Consider the following 23,454-nt stretch of genomic DNA (forward strand, 5'->3'; position numbering starts at 1 on the left):
ATTTATAAAGAAAAATGCAACTTAATGTAAAGATTGTGTTACAGCAAGAGTCTTATAGTGTAAAAACCACTTATTTGCATTGGTTTAATTTTCCCATCAGAACTGTTACATAGCTATTGTCTTTCTTGTTCTCATGTTTTCACCATGAAAACATGAGTTTTCAAGTTTAAGAGTAGAATGACCACTTCTTACTTTAGATATAATTTTACCTGTCATATAGTATTATTTCTTATGAATGGTCTTACTCATTTCAAGAAAATTTACCCTGCATTTCTGATTGGCTTATACTGATGAAGGTGGAAAGAACTTAAAATTATTTCTATTGGCTATACCTAGGTAGAGCACTTCTCATTGAGCTTGAAATACAAGTTTTACATACATTAAACACAAGGCCATTTGGATAACCAAATATAATAAAAATTTGCACAGATCTGGATATTTTTAGATTAAATAATATACTCTGAAACAGAGCAACTTATAAAAGTAAACAGGATACCGCCTTGTTCCTCAACCCTATTGTTCCTATAAAGACGTTCTACTTTATATGTTTTAATCGTGATGTAACAAAATTCCATTTAAACTGAGAAGCAACTCTTGCAAATATCCTAAACTAGGTACAGCTAAGAACAAGTATTAGAGACCTATGCAAATGTGAATGTCAAGAACAATGAGTAAATAAAAGGTATAACAGTGCCTTGCATATACAAAGTATTCAGTAAGTTTTTTTGTTTTTTAATAGTATACATTGTTTAATAATCTTGTCTTAAAATAAAAATATATTTACATATTAATATTATATCAACAAATCTGTTGTCATAATGTTTTAATACATGCAAATGAATATACATGGAATAACTAAACATTCTAAACATACTGCCGACTTTCATTACTAGAATTACAAATGTGGGCACTGGTGTACTCAATGTTATCAAAAACATCACAGGTGAGTAACATTTTTATCAAAAAATAATTTTCAATAAGGAAGAAGCAAATTATAAAGTCTCTGTGGTTAATTCTTTAAAAACTGAAGAATTTTGTTAAGTGAATATCTCTTGCTACATGTATCTATTTTTACCTATTTTTACTTTCTTGACTTTCACATTCACTGAAATCAGAACACTACTGCAACATAATTCAGTATGCGGACAAAATCATGTGGCATAAAAGTAGGTGCTGAAAATAACATTTATTCCACAATTAGGTAAGTATACCTCATTATACTTAGTGTATCTATATTCTTTGACACACAATAATTTATTTCACTTAAATAATTCATTTATGCAGGCTTTATCTTTGATGACTTACTTCATAAGAATAAATTCTTAGAAATGATGACACAGACTAAAAAGGAGGTGAACAAGGTAAGGCCCCTCCTGTTCTCTATTACTGAATACATTCCACAAAGGTTTGATCGATTTAAATCCCTACAAGAGGTGTATCCGACTACCTCTCCGCTCCCATATGTGGGTATTAGCATTACAAAATCTTTGGCCATTGATGGGTAAAAAATGGAATCTGGCTGCTTTACTCTGTAACCACTGTGTCTGGCAAAATTACCAAAGTCAAGAGTGTTTTAAAAGGTTTCATGAAGCATGTTCTTCACTGAGAAAAAGGAACAGGAAAAGACATTAATAAATAAAAAAGGCTATGTTCACTTTTGATAAAAAATTAATAATACACTAAATAAAGCAGTGTTTTAGTGAGTGGTTACCTTCAAAAGATTTCATAAATATTTACCAATTCATTTATATTTCTTACAAATGGTCGGTCTCAATGTCTAGCAAAGGAAATGTTTCTTAGAGGTTCTTTTCACTTTTTGTTGATACTTCCATACAATGTCTGTAATGCTGCCCCAGTAATGAAGGTCACTAAATCCTCAACTATTAGAAAAATTGGGAGAGTTTGGATTATTAAATAAAAATTGATAAAGGACTTATCAATGAAGGGATTTTATAGACCTATTTTCTTTCCTCTCAATATAAAAACTTCTGGATTGGTCAAATCTGGATTGGTGGTAGACGATAATTTGATTTCTCCTTTGAATGACTGTTTTGAAATAATCTCAAAATACCTACCTCTAGAAATAATATGTAGTTCTGTAAACACTACACAATACCTTTTAAGACAGAAAATACGTAATTTTGAGGTGCTTTTCTCAAGTAAAAAAAACTGAGTAAATAGCTGAGTATAATTAAGGAAGCCTAATAGCTACAGAAATAAGCCTAATTTGAACATGTAGAGTCCTTGTCTTAGGAAAAATTATGCATGTAAAAATTTGGATAAAAGGTTATCTCTTATACATTAAGGAAATAGGTAATTTGTTAGGTCTATTCAGTATGATTTTAAAGTGTAATTGACATTTCAATTGTGATTTAATATTTGAAAAAAATAAAAGAGTGAACAGAATGAAAGGCGCAGGTTTGCAATATATAATAAATACATATGAATGCACAAAAAAGTTAATGCCCAAGTTCTAAGAAAGGAAAAAGAGGCAGGCTTGTAACACGCACAGAAAATCAAAGTGTAGGAATCTGACGGCTCAGATAATGCACACACCTAGTTCATCTTTGTGAAACGGTCAGTAAGTGACATCATGGTGCCAACCACAAAGAAGAACTCCAGGCCCTCTGAAAAACATTTTTCAAAGCCTCAAGGAAACCTAAGCAGCCTCTGCAATTTTTTTTCCAGTTTATGAAAATTGGATTCCTATAAAAGAAAAATGGACCATTTTTACTGCAACAAAAACTGATTTGTAAAAGCTGGAAGCAGTTTAAAAATACTCAACATGAGGTTCTTGTTAGGCTTGAAAAGTAAGAGTTATAATAAAAAAAAAAAGGTCCAAAAATATGGTACGAATACATGGTAAAAGGGGGGAGAAAAGCTAGTCTTACTCCTATTATTTTTAATTAGCTTCAATAGCAAGTTCCACTTTCCTTTCTAACACCAGTTCAGATTTTTGCAGGGGAAGATTTACATCTGGCCCTCTGGGATTGGCAACTCTAGAGCTAACGCCTTGGAGCCCTAATGTATTTTGCATTACCTCTAAATGTTGAGAAATTCTGGCGCCAAGAGGTTCAAACTGATAGTGACACATGTCTAAAACCCAGGATTCGCTGTCCAACTGCCAGTATCTATTTTATCAAACATCCAGTCTCCAGGGCAGAATAGAATAGATGAGTTTAACAGTTTTCAGTGTTTCCAATTAAACTGCCTTGCTATATTACAAAAGTGCAGGCATTCAGATTAAGAAGGACCCCCTGACTTGGATTTTAAGAAAAATACTAATTTGAACTGTTTAAACAATTCTCTAAATCTGGCTTAGTTTCCGCATTTTAACAGATTTGTCCTATTACTAAACTTTGCCATTTTAGGAAGAAAGTGAAGAACTTTTTCTTTGAACATTGAAAAAACAAAACAAACAAACGAAAAAGACACCTCTTATCATACAAATCAGAAATTTATTTTTTACCTTCTGGGAACTTGGGATCATCTACTTTACCTGAACCTACTGAAACTGATATATTAAAAAAAAACCACAAAGACTGAAAAGCCATGAGTACTGGCTAAAGCCACTCGGCAGTGCCATATTGTTTCATGTTCTCAAATCATTAAAAACAATGATAATGATAAAAATTCACATTTTATACTTTTTTTATTATTTTTTTCCCAGATAACTTGACAGTGCTTACTTATCAAAGACACACGATAAAGAACAGGGAAAGAATTTGTAAGTCATCTGGACAATTTCCCTGTTTAAAAAAAAAAAACAACAAAACCTCAAAATAGATAAATTTCCTCTTCTTAAAAAGTATTTAAAAATTAGTATTTTCAATATTGAAAATTCAATCAAAATAATATTTTTTTCATAGCTAACCCTCCATGTTGTCCATTAAGTTTGCTTACTCTTATCTCCACAGTGAAGAATAAGTGTTCAAACACCTTTTTTTCACATTACATCTCAAAAAATATTCCCATTTTGCTTAAAATCAGTTAAAACAAAAAAATTCAAAAGTAGTATTTGAAGTCAATGTTACTTGATCTAGTAAGCTTTAAATTTACCTATTGGATATCAGAAGCTGAAAGATAGCCATTAGTTTAAAATTTTCCATCTGGGACATTATGTAGCAAAATTTTCATGCCAAAATATGTGAATAATTATGTAGCAATTTAAAATACTTAAATCTTTGTGGAATTAAAAAGTAAGCCAGAGTTAAGATCTATGGTTTCTGACTATCAAAGAAGAGCATAGAAATCCTATTAAAAGAGAATCTTAACCAACCAAAAATGATTGAATGAAAGGAAGAGTAAATGATTCCAGAGTAGGAAATATAGAAAGAAGGACTGTGAGTCTGGGCTACACTGGAGACTTTCTCTATCTCTCTGCTGATCCACTGAGAGTTCCTTCTTATTTGATCTATTACCTACAGAAAAATTGGGGAAATTCATTGTAAATTATTTCTTTTGGAAATAAAAAAGAGAACGATAGTTATGTGATTTAAGGCCTGAAAGATTACAAAAGACAAGAGATGAAAGACTTAACTTTCTCAGGGGAAGTTCTTTTTAAAGGACAAATAATTCTCAAATCAAATGATTATAATAAATAAACATATCACTCTTTTGATTTGAAAATAGTCCATGGTAAGCTTTATTAACTAATCCTTTAAGCCAACATTACTGTGATATGTCTTTTATGATATGAAAGAACATACTTAAATATTTTTACCCTTGCAAAGAACTGAAGGTATAAAGGTAAGAGAATTTCCCCAGTCATTTCTAAGAAGTTATTAACAGAATTAAGGAATAAAATCCTGAAATCTTTGGACATAGTGCATAACTTAGTTATCAAGTATACCTGTGTCTCAAAACATTTTTATTGTTTTATAAAATTATTATTTTCGAAAAACAGAAATGAGAGATTTTGCTGAACTGAGTGCCTAAGTTCATTGTTTTGTATATTCAATTTCAATGAAAATGTTCAGGTTCTTAAAAATCACATAATCATATAAAAAAATGAAAGCAAGTCTTTCTCAAATAAGTAATGCATAATTAGTAACAGTCTGCTTTCTTTAGATTAATAGTATCTGAAGGAGATACAAAAATTATGTTTTTTGTTATAGTGAAACATAAATAGCAGAACAATTAATCTTGTAAAGCCATTAACAAAAATCTTCCACATAAATATCAGGATTATAAACCCAAATAATTTCTTCCTTTTTCAATTATGTTTTAGAAAACATTTGTACAGTGAATTGTCGCACGATGGAGTACAGTAGTTGTAATGATTAAACAGCCTCTACTTAAATAATTATAGCTAATTTAGACAGAAACATCAAAGGTAATTAAAAGCCATATGTTTCCTGGTATGTAACCATGTTTAACTTTTATTTCCTAAGGCTAGAGGTTCCTTCCCATGACAATCCAGTATACTAACAAAACTATTTCTAAAGTTCTATTATATATAAAGCCCACTACAGAATACTGAACTATATAGAAGGTTATCGCATTTCATGTAATACTATAATTTTCAACCATGTTTTTAAACTTTGGGTCATGACCATTAGTGAGTTGTAAAACCAATATAGTCAGTTGCAATCTGCATTTCAAAAATGAAACAATAGAATAAAATAGAATATACCATTGTGCATTATAGGTACCAAGACTACCATTTTAAGAAAGTTTTGTTTTACATATATACAGGTAAATACATACATATATATATATATATATATATATATATATATATATATATATAAACAAATACCTATGTGTGCACTGGGTTGCAATATGAAAGGCATTTCTTAATGTGATTGTGGTTAAAAAAAAGGCTTAAAAGTTATTAGAGTATGCTATGTTTCCTTCAAATTAGGCATCATGTTTGAAAGAATATAAGCTCTGGAAACATACATACCTAATTTTTTTCTGTACCATACTACTTGTGTGAGCTGTTTACTTAAATTGTTAAAGCCTTGATTTGTTCATTTGTGAAATGGTTATTACAATACTTGCTTTAAAACATTTGCTGTGCAGGTTAAATATGATGAATGTTTGTAAAATAGATTATACACAATAGATGACCAATAATGGTTGTACTATTTGTTGGATTAAATTGTGATATTTGTTGGCTTATTGTAAGTGATCATTAAGAGTTATAAAATAGTAGTCATAATTGTATTCTTCCATTTAAAAAATATATAAACACATCCTCCAAACAGAAAATAGTTTATGTTAATAAAAAGTAGAATTTTAGAAGAGGAAATTAAATAATTTAAAGAAAAAATAAATAATGTTAATGGCAAATAAGACTATAGCTATTCATCAGAGTAGTTTATGTGAAATTTCAACAGTCAGCCTAAATTAAAATATCACACCTCTAGGAATGATTTGAAGGAGAAAATATTGTTTACATATTCTGGTAAGATTTTAAAATCAATTATAGAACAATGCTGACATGTCAGATTTATTTTTTCCTTAAATATTTTATTTGAATGCCATCCAGGGAGGAAAAGACTTTAATCAAAGTATCAACTTTTTAAAACAGTGATGTCTGAATAATGGTTAAAATCCACGTATTGTGTTCTTATTTTATGTATTTTATTGGCTTTGGAAAACACTTAGGAAACAACCTGGCTTCGTTAATTTGGCAAAAGTACTGTCTCTTTCAATACACAGCCTATATTTTTCCAAAGTGATGAAGCATATATGTTTTTCAGACCTGTAATCTCCTTTTTTTTCACATAGAAAATGTGACTTCATAAATTAATTTAAAATCAAGCAAGCATGTTTTTGAAAATTTGAGTGTTTTTTCCCTCTTAATGAAAAAAGAGAAATGGGGAATAAAGGGAATTCTAGCTTTTCAAGGAAAATAACATATATTAAATTTTTCTTGGAAAGTTTACCTGCCAGGAAATGAATGCTGACCAACGATATCTCCATTTTGAAGGTGATAATCATTGAAGAAATCTGGACTTATTGCTCCTTCAGAGGAAATTAATCCATCTAGAAAGAAGGACAATGGTAACTAGTAAAACGTATTTGTAGGGAATAAAAAGGAAACTATTCAGCAAGCAACATAATGGAAATAGCCTGCACATTTAATCTGGAAAGAAAACTGGCAGCATGATACACTATTCTCTTGGGAGTCTGAAGAGAAGACCGTACACACTTAAGTGTTCTTTTACAACAATGCAGCGCAACAACTGAGCATTTATCGATCACCTACTATGTGGTAGTACTATACTAGCACAGAAATGAATACGACAATCTCTGCCTTCAAGAGGCTTACACCCTTGTGGAGAAGACAGAAAAAGACAGGGGTGAGGTAAGGGAGGCAGGGACAGTAAGGATGGTCTAGGCTAAGCAAACAGCATGAGTAAAGACCAGGAGGTATTAAAGAGCATGGTGTCAGTAGCAAGCAAAACTGTAGTACGTCCCTCATTTTATACCCAGACAGTGTCATTTGTGTCACATGACCAGGGAATTAGATATTTCAAGTAAGTGAATTTCTAAAGAAGCAATGCTGGACACACTTTAAAACACACACACAAACTTAGGTTAGAAATCTTTGTAAATATATTTTATATACTCTGTGATTTAAAAAAGTGTCCCCACCAATAATTGATGACTTGATTTTCATTATAAGCATCAATTACATAGTCAAGCCCTAGGTTAATAGACACATTTGAATACTCTATGTTAAATGGCTCTACGCCACTATGCTTTCTGACTTCTTTTAGTTGCTTATAAAGTGCTTCTTTTCATAAATCTAAATCTTCATTATTACTTCTTGCTGATTTTAGAGTAATACTATCTTCTCATTTGCTCCAAACTAAGAATCCAGATAACCTATTTTTGATACAATGATAAATAAGACTAAGAATCTGAGGAAAAAAAGATCTAAGTCATGGCTTCAGGGCCGTCCTGCACATAGAACAAATGTAGTCTATTATTATTATGTTTTTAACTTCTATTTTTTTATATTAGTTTCAGGTTTACAAAACAATGTAATGATTAGACATTTACACCTCTCACAAAGTGGTAACCACCCGCCCCCCCAGTCTACTACCCTATGCTGTATTTTACATCCAGTGACTATATATGTACACATACATACACATATTTAATTATAGTTGATATTCTGTATTATTCTACTTCAGCTTCAGGTGTACAGAGCAGTGGTCAGGCATCCACACAATCTATGAAGTGATCCCCTTGTTACGTCCAATATCCATCTGACACCCTACATAATCTTTACAACATTATTGATTATATTCCCCATACTGTATTTCACATCCCCGCGACTATTTTGTGACGACCAATTTATACTTTCTAATCCCTTCACCTTCTCCCTTATGCCCCAACCCCCCTCCCATCTAGCAACCAACAGTTTTTTCTCTGTATCTCTTAGTTTATTTCTGTGTTGTTTGCTTGCTTATTGTTCCTTAGATTCCACATATGAGTGAGATCATATGGTATTTGTCTTTCTCAGTCTGACTTATTTCACTTAGCATAATATTCCCTAGGGTCATCCATGGTAAGGTTTCATTCTTTTTTATTGCAGAGTAATACTCTATTGTCTAAATGTACCACAATTTCTTTATCCAGTTGTCTATTGATGGGCATTTCTGTTGTTTCCATATCTTGGCTATTGCGACCAGCACTGCAATGAACATAGGGGTGCATATATTTTTTCGAATTAGTGTTTTGGATTTCTTTGGATAAATACCCAGGAGTGGAATTGCTGGGTCATAAGTTAGTTCTAATTTTAATTTTTTGAGGCACCTCCATACTGTTTTACATAGTGGCTGCACCAATCTGCAATCCCACCAATAGTGCACGAGGGTTCCCTTTTCTCCATATTCTCGCTAACACTTGTTGATTTATTGATGATAGCCATTCTGACAGGTGTGAGGTGGTATCTCATTGTGCTTTTTATTTATATTTCTCTAATGATTAGGGACACTGAACATCTTTCATATGTCTATTAACTATCTGTATGTCCTCTTTAGAGAAATGTCTGTTCATGTCCTCTGCCCATTTTTTATTTGGGTTGTTTGTTTTTTGGTGTTGAGTTGTATGAGTTTTTTTTATAAATTTTGGATATTAACCCCTTATCAAATGTATCATTGGCAAATATCTTTTCCCGTTCAGTAGGATACCTTTTTATTTTGTTGATGGTTTCCATTGCTATGAAAAAACATTTTAGTTTGATGTAGTCACATATATTTATTTTTTTCTTTTGCTTCCCTTGCCTGAGGGGATATATCAGTAAAAATATTACTAAGGGTAATGTTTGTGAGTTTACTTCCTATATTTTCTTCTAGGAGTTTTATGGTTTGGGTCTTACATTTAAATCTTTAATCCATTTTGAATTTATTCTTGTATATGGTGTAAGAAGGTGGTCCAGTTTCATTTTTTTGTATGTATCTGTCCAGTTTTCCCAGCACCATTTATTAAATAGACTGTCTTTACCCCAATATAAACTCTTGCTTCCTTTGTCATGGATTAAATGACGACATAGACCTGGATTTATTTCTGGGCTCTCTATTCTGTTCCATTGATCTATGTGTCTGTTTTTATGCCAATACCATGCTATTTTGATTACTATAGCCTAGTAGTATGATTTGATGTCAGGTACCGTAATACCTCCTGTTTTGTTTTTGTTTCTCAGGATTGCTGTGGCTATTTGGGGTCTTTTATGATTCCATATTGGAAAGGAGGAAGTAAAATTGTCATTATTTGCAGATGACATAATACTATATATTGAGAACCCCACAAATTCCACCAAAAAAACTATTAGAACTGATAATGAATTTAGCAAAGTAGCAGGAGAGAAAATTAATATTCAGAAATCAGTTTCATTTGTATACACCAATAACGAACTATCAGAAAGAGAAATTAAGAAAACAATCCCATTCACAATTGCATCAAAAAAAAAAAAAAACCCCAAGAAACTTAGGAATAAATTTAACCAAGGAAGTCAAAGACCTGTATTCAGAAAATTATAAGACATTGAAGAGAGAAATTAAAGAAGATACAAATAAATGGAAACATATACCATGCTCATGGATAGGAAGAATTAATACAGTTAAAATGTCCATACTACCTAAAGCAATATATAGATTCAGTGCAATCCCTATCAAAATACCAATGACATTTTTCACAGAACTAGAACAAATAATCCTAAAACTTATATGGAACAAATGTATTTTAGTAAATGGCTTTTATAATAACTATTCGGAAAGCTCTGAGGCCTTTTAAAGTTTCCTATTTTGAAAGTATTCTGGGTTGTAAGTGAATTCTAGGTAAATATTGGCTAGGTCATAACCACAACATTGTTTATAAATTTGGCACATAGTAAACAAATTATTCAGTCATCAGATGACAATTTTACACCTACTATATACATAATAATACTTTCCTAAGTCCTGTGGGAAATACAAAAATTACAATACATAATTTCTGTTTTTAAGAATTTTAGGTTAAGTGAAATATAAGACAAACACTTAAGACAAACACTTAAACAATATTTTTCATTCATAAATGATATACAACAGGAACAGATACATATACCAAATGAGTGCTGGAGACAGAAAAGGCTATATATAGAGATTTCTATGTTCTATGGAGGTTAGAAAACCCTACTTGGGGAGGGAGGGAGGGAGCCAGATGTGTAATTGACTTGAGTCTTGAAAGATAGGTAAGCATTAATGACAAAATCTGTTTCAGGAGTAAGGGTATTAAAAATGGAGTGAATTAAAAAAGTAATAGAATTGGCAAATGAATAAGTGAGGTAATTTGTATTTCCTTAAGACTCCGGGTACTATTCATTTGGTACAAATACCTATTTGTTACATATCATATACAAAAAACATATTATTATTTAATTGCTGAATTGTTAATGAACAACTTTGGTATTTGTCTTATTGCTTCAGTAATTTAAAATACTTAAGAGGTAGCTGAAATGTGTCTAATATTTAGCCCAGTTTCTACTTCCTCTAAAAGTTAAAGACGAGCTAAACACAAAAAAGTTACAAAAAAATGAAATTGTGGGAAATGCCAAGATACCACAGAGAGTTGAGCATCTAAAAACAAAACAACAATAATTTTTTATGGATCTAACACTTTGTGAAAGTACAGCTAAAATTAGTAAGATTAAGACAAACAAAAATCAACAAGCTTTTTTGTTAATTAAAACCAAATAATTGAAGATCAGGGTTTGAGAAATCTGCCAATTTTAGAGGAACAAAGCTAAGTGAAAATGCCAAAATAAAATGTATACCACACTTTGAAAATGACTACAGATATATTCACCATGGCAGTACAATAAAATATTCTATATTCAGAAATACTTCAGATATAAATACAACTCAATAAAAAGATACCTGAGCTATATTTTAAGTTTTTATTACATGAAATATGACCTCAGGAAGAGAGCCAGACTAGGAAGAAATTAAATAAAAAGCTTGTCAAATTCTCAGCATCTTCATTTTGATTCAGAGCTCCCATCATCTTCAAAGAGAAAAAAGAGAAGCAAATGGATAAATGGAATACAGAGAGGGAACTACAAACTGGGAGCTCACCAAACAAAGATCAAACTATTTAGCCCAGTATTTCTGAGCTTAAAGATTCAGCCAGAAATTTTATGAACCCAGAATACAGCTAGTTTAACAATATTATTATAAGCCTGATATTATGTAAGAAAAAAAGAGAAAATTTATACTTCTGAACATTTTTGATAATCCTTGGACACTGTAATCCATTCTGTAAACTACAGCTTCTACAGTGCCCTTTAATGGCTTGACAAAATTTAGGCAACTCTTGATATATGAGCAATCTGTCTTCACTAGAATGACGTATAAAAGTTAAATTATACCTTAAATTAAATCTACAAAACAAGCACCCCGGTTCTTTGGAACTATCTGTTTCTCAGCATTCTATATCCAAAATTAATTCTTTATAGAAATACTAAAAAGGAATCATATAGTCGTGATTACAAACTCCAGATAAATCTAGGAGTGTCCCCTCTCAGGCTCTTACTCTAACCTTATTATTTCAAAGGTAGCAACAAGGAACCAAAGAATTTCATTTGAACAGCCAGAGAAGAAACAGAACACGGAGATGATTTACACCAGAGCTCTTTGTAAGATGTGGAACATTATACACATCTAGGTTATTAAGTTATATGAAGCCTTTAATTCTATGGTTATACACAACACACCTTTCTGAGGTGTTCCAAATAATGATGACAAATATGCTTATGAGTAAAATGGGGTATGTATTGGAACGAGGATGAAATCAAAGCAAACTTACTGTCAACATAGGTAATTTATCAGCCTTCTGATATCTGAAAATCAGTTTAAAAACTGGCTTATAAATAAAAATAAAAATTGCAAAAACAGTATCTTCTTATAGACTGTTACTGAAACAAACTTTATTTTTTAAAGTCAAATGAGATCATAATATTGGGCTCTTTGGTGAACTAGCTAATAGTGGAATTGTGATTGTATGGGAGAAAATATCAATAATGGAGAACATGAGAAAAAGAAATGACTAAAATAGATAAATCATAGCTTATTTGGCTTGGCTGTATCTGATAAGACACATCACAGAAACATATAGGTAAAGGAAAATTATAGTTTTACAATGAAAGAAATTGAATAAAAACAGAAACAAACCATTTTCAGCTTCATATTCCAGAAATACATTTACATGTTAAATGCCCAGAGTAAGATTCACCACAACTGATGTACAACAAAAAAGTAAATAGTCATTTAGAAATGCGTAGTAGCAATATAGCTTAATAAATTATAATGTGCTTTCTCTGTGGGCAGAAGTGCTAAGCAAACAGCATCATTTTCATGACAGAAAAGGAAACGGTTCAGTGATTACAGTTACAATAATTTTAGACTCTAAGGAAAAAATTCTACGACTAAAGGAGCTGCTAGGTTCCTGTTTCAACGACAACACTAAGATCCTTTTTAAAAATAAAAGAGACAAACAGTTCCATTTTGACATATTTAAGAGTTTGAAAATATAGAAGACAATATAATAACTAGGAAGTAGTAAATGCTGCTTCATTTTAAAGTGAAAGATAAGACCCGGGGAATGATGGGCCATTTAGCTTAACCTCTGTGGCTGAAAAGCTACTGAAGCTGCTTCTGTCGGAAGCAGCCCGAAGTTTCATGGAGACCCAAGGACTTAAATAGATGTCTCTTGCATTCAAACAAATCTGCAGTGTTACAAATTTCTCTGAAGTTTCTGAACATACAACTGCACACTAAAAGGCAGGAGGCTGGCATTATCTAGATTTCCACGGCACACATCTAGAGATACTACAGAGATCCATTTAGGAGAGGAACAATTCATGGAAAAAGAACTAGGTAAAACAATAAACTAAAAAAAACCAAATAGATGGCTTGATATGAGACAGTATCTTTAAACTCACAACAATGAAATCTCCACTGTGAAATGTCTACCATATCACCAGGCTACAGGTATTTAAAAAACACCCTGAGGATATCTAATGATAATATTTCACTCCTCAAATGACTAAATTTATTTTTCCATCAGTGGTGGCTGTTTCTAAATTTGGATATATAAAAATGTATGTAATTTAGACTTCTCCCAAAAGCATAAGATGTACATTTTAATTATAAAATATCTCACAAGAAATGTATGATTTTTATTTTAAGATGTTAAGTCAATTTTGGAAATGTGGTGTAACTTTTTAGAGATCTGCTCTAAAATTCTAATTGTATTAAAATCTGCTCTAAAATTCTAATTGTATTAAAACAACAAAGTTGAATACTGAGATGATTAAAAGTTTTATTCTGTTTTAGACACTGGTAATTGATTCACACTGAAAAGTAGCTATCAATCTTCAAAGCAAGAAACCCGATTCCAAGAAATTCTGATTTCTATTAACAAAAAAAAATCGTATCATATATATTTTACATCATTTTACTTCATGAATATCTAAATACGTAAGGAACAGCTGCTTGCTATTACTGAGCTAAGAAATTCTGGTTGGTTGAAATTAATGATCTCCACCATCTGGTTTGAAACACAAAATGGTATTTCATAACTACTGTAAAGTTCAGTTAGGAAGAAATCTATTTAATTTTCAAAGTAAAGTATCAATTTTCCAGGATTCAAGTATCTATATCAAATATAAAAATAATATAAAAAATGCAATTTGCACAACACACAATTATGACAACACATGAATCAAAATAGTAGGAAAAAAAGTTAGCCATTAATTCAGATATAGTTACTTAAATGCTTTTTATTTACAACCTGCTATATAGATCTTCATTAGCAATCCTTTCTTCTTCTCAACGAAGTGATATTAATATTGGCAACAGTGCAGCACATTAAAAGCCAAAATATGCACAAACTTACCAATCTTTGTGCCAAACACATCCCTGGAAAAAGGTGGTATGGCAAAATCAACAAGGTTATAACATATGTAAGATTTATGCAAAAATTAAATTTTACCTTGAAAACACTAGCAGAGTTTAGAAGGAAAAAAATCTATTGCTATAAATTATCTAAATCATCCCAATCAAATAGAGTCACCATATAGTTTACTACTCCAAAACTAAAGCAAAACCGTGGCAAAATTAGCCTGTTAAAATGAAATACATGGAAAACAAAACATAAATTAGTAAGTTACACATTTAAATAAATGCAGAATAGAGAAAAATGAGCATTACATTTTCCAACATAAGTCAGAACTCTTGAAGATGTCATTTGAAGCTATATATTCTAGAATGTAATAAACTAAGAGCAATTAATTTTCCTGGCTACAGCCTTTTTTATGGAGAACACATCAAAGACCAACCTAGAGAAAACTAACAGTGACTTAATAGGTTTGCTTGGTGTGTAGTGATGTTATGTCTGAAATCATTAGCAGAAGACCATTTATATCCCGAAAGAAGTGCTTACAAAGCTTAGGAGTGAGCAAGCTTGGCAGACCAAAATCTCTGTTTATGGCACGCAGACCAACTGTGTGTGTTTGCTTCGCTTATCATCGTACCTGAGTTGTAGAAAAGGTCAGGTCTCTCGAGAAGGTCTCCTTCATGGATGTATGGCTCAATCCGATCATCACCATACAAGCACTGCTCGCTTTCATCCATCTGTCGGCTCTCCACCATCTCCAGCCACTGCGAGTTATGCCAGCGGAACTTCTCACTCTGAATCTTCTTAGCCCACTCTTCATCATATTCCTGTGGAACACAAACAACAAACCCTTCTTCTGTAAGCTTCTGAAGGCACTGTCTCGGTCCTTAGGTAACATACTTCTGTCTCATGGGAAGAGAATTTGGGGGCCTTCACCTGGGTCAGAGGGAACATTAAAAGGAACTGCGCAGAATTACTTTATACGATTAACACAAGTCAATTAAATACATAATAGTAAAGAAATCTCTGTGTGGATGACAAATTGCTAACAGCAATGGCAAAAACTGGAAAAGTTTAAATTTCACAAATCCTGTATTACTAGAATTTAGGTGAGCAACCAGTCTTCAGCTCCCAAAGAGTTTTGTGGCTATAATGTTACTTGTGACACGAATAACAGGTGGTGAAGCATGAAAAGTACATCTTTTGCTGTATCTTTTTGTTTGGACAATACTTTGCAGTAGGGGAAAAAAAAAACACTAGTAAAGTATTTCACCTAACTACTGAAATGATTACTAAAGAAAACAAATACCAGAATTTAACTGAATTCTGTTTCAACCACAAAATGGTGATGTTATCTTATTCAGTCATAATTACTTCTTCAAATGACTATCTCTTGCTTCAACCATGAACTCCTAAGGAGCAAGATTATGGCTTATTCATCACTGCTATGTCTGTAATACCTGTGCAGAGAAAACCCTTGGTGAATGTTTCTGAAGGACAAATAGGCCCGTTACTGTAAACTACAGCTGAACCTATCTCGCTTCCTCCTTTTCCCACAGGTTATGGCTACTTCTGACTAGTGCAGTCATTTAATAATGAACAGCAAGTACCCCTGACGGCATAGATTGTAACAAAGGGCTTCAGGTATTTCTTAGCATCCTACTCTTAGGGTCCTTAGTTTTAAATTCCTCTGTCACATCTTTAACACTTTTGCCTCCAGTTATCTAAAAAGAAGTTGGAAAGGTACCAGCTACTAATAGCACTGTTCTTCAATAGTCAAGACGACCATGGCAACTAGGAGGTGGACCAAATACACATTGTAGTCCAATAGTTGAGAAATTTTCATTCAAGCTGAGGCTCAAGTCAAAAATAGACATCACAGAATGAAATTCTGGGATGTAAGAATAAGTCTAATATTTTATACTAAAGGTAATTATTATCTTGTTAAAATTTTACTTGTTAAATTTTACAAGTTTCAAATTATCAATAATTCTCTTAGCAGTATCAGCTGTCAGAAAGGGTGTTTTAACCATACGTCTTTGAAACTATATAGACGCTCCTTTTTTTAAAAAAAAATTCTATTGGGGAATGTTGGGGAACAGTGTGTTTCTCCAGGGCCCATCAGCTCCAACTCAAGTCATTGTCCTTCAATCTCGTTGTGGAGGGCACAGCTCAGCTACAAGCTCAGTTGCCGTTTTCAATCTTTAGTTGCAGGGGGCACAGGCCACCATCCCATGTAGGGATTGAACCAGGGAATTGAACAGCAAATTGAGAGCTCGCACTCTAACCAACTGAGCCATCTGGCCGCCCCCTAGATGCTCCTTTTCAACTGAGGTTCGTGGAGGGAGAAGATATTTTTTGTCTATGGTACTGCTGATGGCAATTTTGCCACTGAATTATTAAGCTTTCCCTCTTTCTAATAGTTACCCAGTAACATCTCAATTAGTTGTCAATCTATTTCCTTATCTAATTACTTAAAATTAAATGATATAAAAGGAGAGCTATCATAAATATTAATGAATTTTAATTAATTAAAATTAATTTATTTTAATTTAAAAAATAATTTTTATTTAACATTAAATTTAAAAATAATATTTTAATAATATTAAAAATAATGTTTTAATTTAAAAATAATAAACATTTATTAACTCAATTGTTGCAATTTTTAAATCACCAGATTTTCTTACTCCAAGTTACAACTACAAAACTAACCTACATTTGAAATTGACAATTTTGATATAAACAATAAATCCTATATCCAAATGCCATATCTTGTTGGCATGGTTATAGTGATTAAATATAATTTATATAAATTTATATAATCATCCAATCATTGATCACACATAAATTGTTCTGATAGAGTAAGAAAATACAGATAAAGCACTTAGAAAACTGATAAACCTATATTGAAAACCACATTGGCCATTACTGTTAATCAATTGAAGTAACAGCTCTCTAAATTAGGTATTATAAGTATTGCCACTTTACTAAAGAGAAAATGAGGCCCAGCACATTAAAGTAACCTGGGGTAGCAATGTGGAAAAGGCTATTAAACAGGATAAATGAACACTTGGCAGGGTCACTGCAGAATGGGTTCTTCAGTGAATGAGAACATAATAAATGGCCTCCAAGGTCAACTTTCAGCTCTGAGATTCTATGAAGGGGTTGAATTGTTGACCAATCAATGATATGGGAGGAAGTAGCTTCTGGTCTGCTAAGTATACTGTATCACACATTGTATTCTCAATCATGTTCTCTCTGCCATGACCACTCATGGCAGGGTGTTAGGGAAAGAGGGAGTTGAAAAACATAATAGCACAGAGATGTTGTTACAAGTAATTTCATTGGCTACAGATTTTAGCAGGTCACTTTGGGTTTCCAAAATTAAATAAAATACTAAGTGATGCTAATTATGCAATGTGGACACACTGATTAGCTTCAAAATAATTTAGCCCAAGTGCTAAATATAACTTTGAACCTCTTCAAAGTTCAGATGACTTCAAAAGTACAGTATATTTTTTGGTTTCATATTTAGCACAGTATATATGCTCAAAGTCAGCTGCAAAAATGATTATTGTCATATTAGAAGTGGCCAGATAATTTAAGAATGATCATATATACCTCCAGAAGAAGTAAAGGATGAACATATTATCTTTAAGGTAAAGAATTTAATGCATACACAAACAAAAAGCAAAATGGTATTTTGGGGAAGAAATTCTCTGTACTAATTGGCTTTTTTCCCTAAAAGATAAGTTACAGGTCACCAAAACTCCCAGAATATGCTTTATAATACCAGAAACCCCATTAAGTCTACATTAAATACTGGAACTAATTTAAGTGGTATTGTTTCTTTTATGAATACTAGCTTGTTTCACTTGGCAAGAGATATAAAACTAACTTTTCATTTTGGTAAAAAGATTTTAAATATGAAGGAAGATGACAGAAAAACATGTGATTTGATTGTTTCATTACAATTTAAGTTCAAGCATATGGATTCCTAATGTAAGAATAAGAGGTAAAACTCAGTCATGTACCCAAAGCATATAAAATATGGGGTTTGCTATTCCATTAAGAGTAAAACTTGCCTCTTACTAATAACTGTGAAATGTTACAGAGGTAGGTATAATTTAAAAAGTAAATCCTTAAACCATATATCCATAAAATGTATTCAGCCTAGGAAGTAATGCCCTGAACAAAGAAAAAAAATTCACACTTATTCTAGTTTTCATCTTACAGCCTTCTCATTAGATTTCAACCACTCTAATTTAATATTGAAAATACACTTAATAAGTGTAGAAATGTGTAACAAAGATGCTGTTTTCTTCACAAACAGCTCTTTGAACTTGAGCCTTCTTATTGCCCTTCAATCTTACAGCAATGTTCTTATTAATGAACTTACACACACATGCCTGAGTTTTTAAAAAGAGATTATCTACTCTCCATTTGACAGATTCAAACACACAAACCAAAACATCCACAAGCATCCATGGCTAACTTCTGACACTAAAACTGGGCTTGTTAGTGTCTTGGGAAAGCTGATTTTCCAAGTCAGTGAGTTAGCACCGACCTAGGACCAAATGTAACAAGACTACCCTTTGGTTAATCTGAATTCCTTTAAAGCCTTTGTCTTCTTTCTTTTATCAGTTTATGATTGAAGAAGCCCACAGAACCAGGGCACCTCTGGGTCTAACAGTCTAAGACCAAAAGCATAGCAGCCATGATAGAGACTGCATTATCATTCTCTTTATTAAAAATAATTTTATTCTGATTTTGAAGTGTTTTTGTACTATAAAACCATATGTTTAATTTTCTGTGACTAACATAATGGTTAACATGTGCATTACTGTTTTGGGATCACAATGAAAACACTATGGTTTTCCTCTCAGACCTTCAGAAACAAAACCAAACAAAAAACAAAATAACAGCTTCTCCCTCAGGAAACTTGACACAGAATACACTATGCTATATCATGCTGTGCAATCATATCGGATATAGAAAATTATGGCTTTGCAAAAAAGCCAATAATGATTATAGATTCCTATCACAATGAATCCACTACAATGACAAGTGGAGTTTTCACAAGAAGGGGTTCAAGGATTGAAAAAGTATGTGTGGCTTTTTGTTATAGATCATAGTGAAGAAAACAGCAAAAACCTTGACCAAGCAGTATCAAGGCCACAGTCTAAAGAAGCATGACTTCTTGAAAATATTTGGAGTTTTATGACTATACAACTGCTTCATTACTGGAAGTGGAAAAATTATAGAAAAAATACCCATATCCCTTTACCGAGATAGAACTACAATAAAAACTGATATATATCCAACTGGTTTTCAATGACTTTTTAAATTCTAATATTGATAGCTATGGAAAATTTTTTTAAATATATATTTTAAATTTAGAGGCTAAGTATGAAACATTAAGATATTGTATTAGTGCCATAAAAATTTGCTGTAGTTTGTGATCATACAGCCTCAGGTATTCGGATGTTTAGCAAAAACAACATCTTGGAATGAAATATGTTTGTCACGAGGAACATAATATTCACGTAAATAATCCACTTCTCCTTTTCCTTCATAGTAAACATTGGTTAGGATCAAATGAGATAGCATTATGTTGCTATATGATGCTGGATTTTGATCTTTGTTCCCGAAACACTGATTTTTACATTGCAATTTATTGAAAATCAAATATTTTAGCATATGGAGAGTCTAGTCAGCAAGTGTAGTAAATAGGCCAGGACAGTAGTTCCAAGAGTTCCAGACTTCAGGAAAGGTTCAAAAGCAAATTTGGCAGACTGACATTGAATGTAAAATAAACTGCCACGTACTATTATTGTTTTAGAAAAGAAAGGCCTTTTTAACACTAAAATTGTAACAAAGACAATCTCAAAATAGATACATACTTTCTCAAGATGAAACATGTTAACAATCTTGTATTTGCAACTCCTCCCCAGAGTAGTGTGTGCCTAAATCTCTTTCTCTCTCCCTCCCTCTCTCTCTCTCTCTCTCTCTCTCTCTCTCTCTCTCTCTCTCTCTCTCTCTCTCTCTCTCTCTTTCTCTCTCTCACACACACACACACACGTTTTTGTTTTGTTTCTCTTCCAACTTAGTGAAATGCAGTAGAAGCTTTATCCTACTCTCATGGACCACCATTCTGGAATCCCTAGCCTCTGCGATCTATATACATTTCAATGAGTAGAATTTACCAGCCACATACAAGTCATAGTTTCTTTGTGTCTCAGGGTCTGAATTTATAGATATTGATAACATGGATGGTATAATACAAAGAATATTGGACTAAGAGTTAGGAGACTTGGGTTCTGGTTCTGATATAACAGAAATATGCAACCTTCTAAAGGTATTTTAAAATCCTTTGTCTCATATTTTTCATTTCTAAAATGAAACAAATCTAAGATTTACTGAAATTCTAACATTCTAGAAATAAAAATCTATAATTAATACCATCACTTCATACAGCTGTTGAAATAACTATCCCCGAAACTGAAGAAAACTGGCAGTATTAGGAATTTATTTTCTAAAGTTACATAGCAACTCTAGATGAACATCCAGTGTCAAAACTTTAATAACTTCAACATATATCACTGAAATCTATTCCCTCTAACCTTTCTGCCCCCAATCCCTACTTCCCTCTTACACCACCACCCCTCATTAGCAGGGCATAACTATGGAAGTTCAGGGATGTCATAGGTCAGCCACGGTGAAGACATGTCACAGGAGTCTGTCCAGCCATTGTGGAACCAGTGCAGGGATGCAGTTTGTTCTCTGTGTTTGAAATGCGTCCTGATGTCCCAACATAGAGCACCCTGATATCTTTGCTTGGAGCCTTGACTTTCTTTTAGACTTAAAGGTGTGTGTGCTTTGCCTTCTCTTCTTAGCATCTACGTTATGCTCTTTAGCATTCGGTTTGCATAAATTCTAAAGCGTCATGAAAAACTTGAGGCTTGATTTTCGGTGGAAGGTGCCATCCTTTTTGAAGTCCTGCATCATTCTGTTTGCTGTGAAAGCACTGCAACGTCACGAAGCCTCAGCCGGCCTACAACCAGAGCCTGTTCACTATCAGGAAAACTCGTTGTCACTGGCTTCCGTCACACCTTGTACCTGATTAACACACTATAGGATAACATAGAGCTACACAGATCTGCTTTGTGTTCCACAATAACTGATGGAAAACAGATTTTCTTTTCTCCTTTAATGTGGCAGACCCCTAATTGAAATGTAATATGGTTTATTTAATACAATTCTTCATACTAAATTAAAGCCGATCTAGAGTAATTTAGTTGCTCATTAAGGGTAAGTTAGTAGCTGCTGAAAAGATGCCTTTTCTACCTTGGAAAATCCTTCTCCCCACGCAATGCGCACGATGTGTCCATGCAGGCACACGTCAGTAAGTGCACACACCGCAGGGACGCTGACGTGTGCACGTGCTGTCTGCTCTGCCACAGTCCTGTATCAGGGGCTGCCCTTCAGTCTGGACTATGGCATCTTCCAGCCAGACCTCAAAGCAGAGCTCTCTCTTCAATCTCCGTTGAAAGCACAGAGGGGGATCGCCTATGCAACACCATTTCAGGTATCATGTCCACTCAGGCCACAAAGTAAAAGATACAACGAAATAGAAGTTATTTAAGCAAGAAATCATGATTTTTATCTTTCATACTAGCTTGGCTTCTTTTAAATCCAACTGTTGCCAATAAAAAAAACAACAGCAAAGTAACTTGCATAGGACAGGCAGGGTTACACACACATTCATACATGTACACATACACATACGCATAGATATTACATACAGTAAGTCCTCTCTCAACGTCATGATAGGTTCTGCGACTCTAAGTGAAATGATTTCTAATGAAATCAGTTGTACTGTAGGCTAACTGATATACAGCAGTTAAGTTGCTAGGGCATCTCCTCCACATTATAAAGAAACCACGTTATTAAGGACCTGCTGTGCGTGTCTTGTATGTGTAAATTCTAACAAGCTGGAAAAATACTCTAAATTTCTGTTTTTCAGGTTTATGTAATATAAAAATGAACTCCAAATGAGGGCTAACCAAACTCATCTCACTAAACCCAATTCGACTGCATGGAATTGAGAAATAAAAATGAAACTTACAAATCTGAGAAACGAAAATTTACCGAAACTGGCAAATAAGCAATAACCAACTATACATGCTCTGGAGAACGTCTTAGAAGTTTCTGTCAACAACTCACTTGAAAATCTCTGCTCTGTACCCACACCCAACCCGCAAGCCAGTTAAAGGTGAGAACTGTCTACCCACTTCGGACGATCCCTCCCCACTCGCTGCTTCTGAAAGCCTGTCCTGAAATAACCTGAGTTTCAATGCTAACCCTAATCCTATGAACCCCCCTTTAAAGATGTATGAGACATTTTTAAAGTGCTCTCCTTTGCTGGCAAGATGATTTATAAACTCAGTTTTTCTAGCTGACACAGGGTTTCCCGGGACCTTTTGTGGGGACCATAACAATTGATGTCTTAAGAGGTTACATGTAAACCTACATTGGTTTATCTCATTTCAAGACACCAGTCTTAGTAAAGGTAATTTTGTCTATCCTGGAATGAAGTCAGCAGTTTCTTTTCCAAGTTTAAAATACTGGAGCTAGGTATTAATTCCAGATTGTTAAAACACACACAATCTGCCCATGATAATTAGAGTTGCTGAAAGAGACAGGGCCGCCAATCTCAGCTGCACACGCCTGTGTTAGTATCGAAGCACATGGGCCTGTGGCTGGCTAGACAGACCAAGTCTTTACCAGAGAACTGGGTACATTCCCTTCCTGTAAATATCCTGCAGATCCAACGTGCCGTTGCTACAGAGGTCTGTTGACAGGGTCATGGAGCAATAGGGCTCCTTGAAGGCCAGCTCACATCTAGATGACAGTATCCTGTGTTCTCTAGGGTCTAGACTGTACACTTGTATATTCTAGGAACTTTGTGCTGTGGAGTTTTGTATTCCCAGTGTCTATCTTAGGGTCTGCAATACAATATGTGCTTTATAAACATGTATTAAGTGTTGGAAA

The 23,454-nt window shown here is 33.2% G+C and overlaps 1 protein-coding gene across 2 annotated transcripts in view; it reads right to left on the reverse strand.

The window, feature by feature from the left end:
* Nucleotides 1-23,454, reverse strand: part of KIFAP3 (kinesin associated protein 3) — a 118,033-nt gene that overhangs the window by 22,789 nt on the left and 71,790 nt on the right. For both annotated transcript variants that reach the window (XM_033092770.1, XM_033092771.1), the window contains exons 18-19: nucleotides 15,038-15,227; nucleotides 6,897-6,996 (exon numbers count right to left, since the gene is read on the reverse strand). In XM_033092770.1, the coding sequence (XP_032948661.1) occupies nucleotides 6,897-6,996; nucleotides 15,038-15,227 (290 nt within the window). The remainder of the gene's footprint in view (nucleotides 1-6,896; nucleotides 6,997-15,037; nucleotides 15,228-23,454) is intronic.

Source organism: Rhinolophus ferrumequinum, chromosome 22 (assembly GCF_004115265.2).
Source record: "Rhinolophus ferrumequinum isolate MPI-CBG mRhiFer1 chromosome 22, mRhiFer1_v1.p, whole genome shotgun sequence".
NCBI lineage: Eukaryota > Metazoa > Chordata > Mammalia > Chiroptera > Rhinolophidae > Rhinolophus > Rhinolophus ferrumequinum.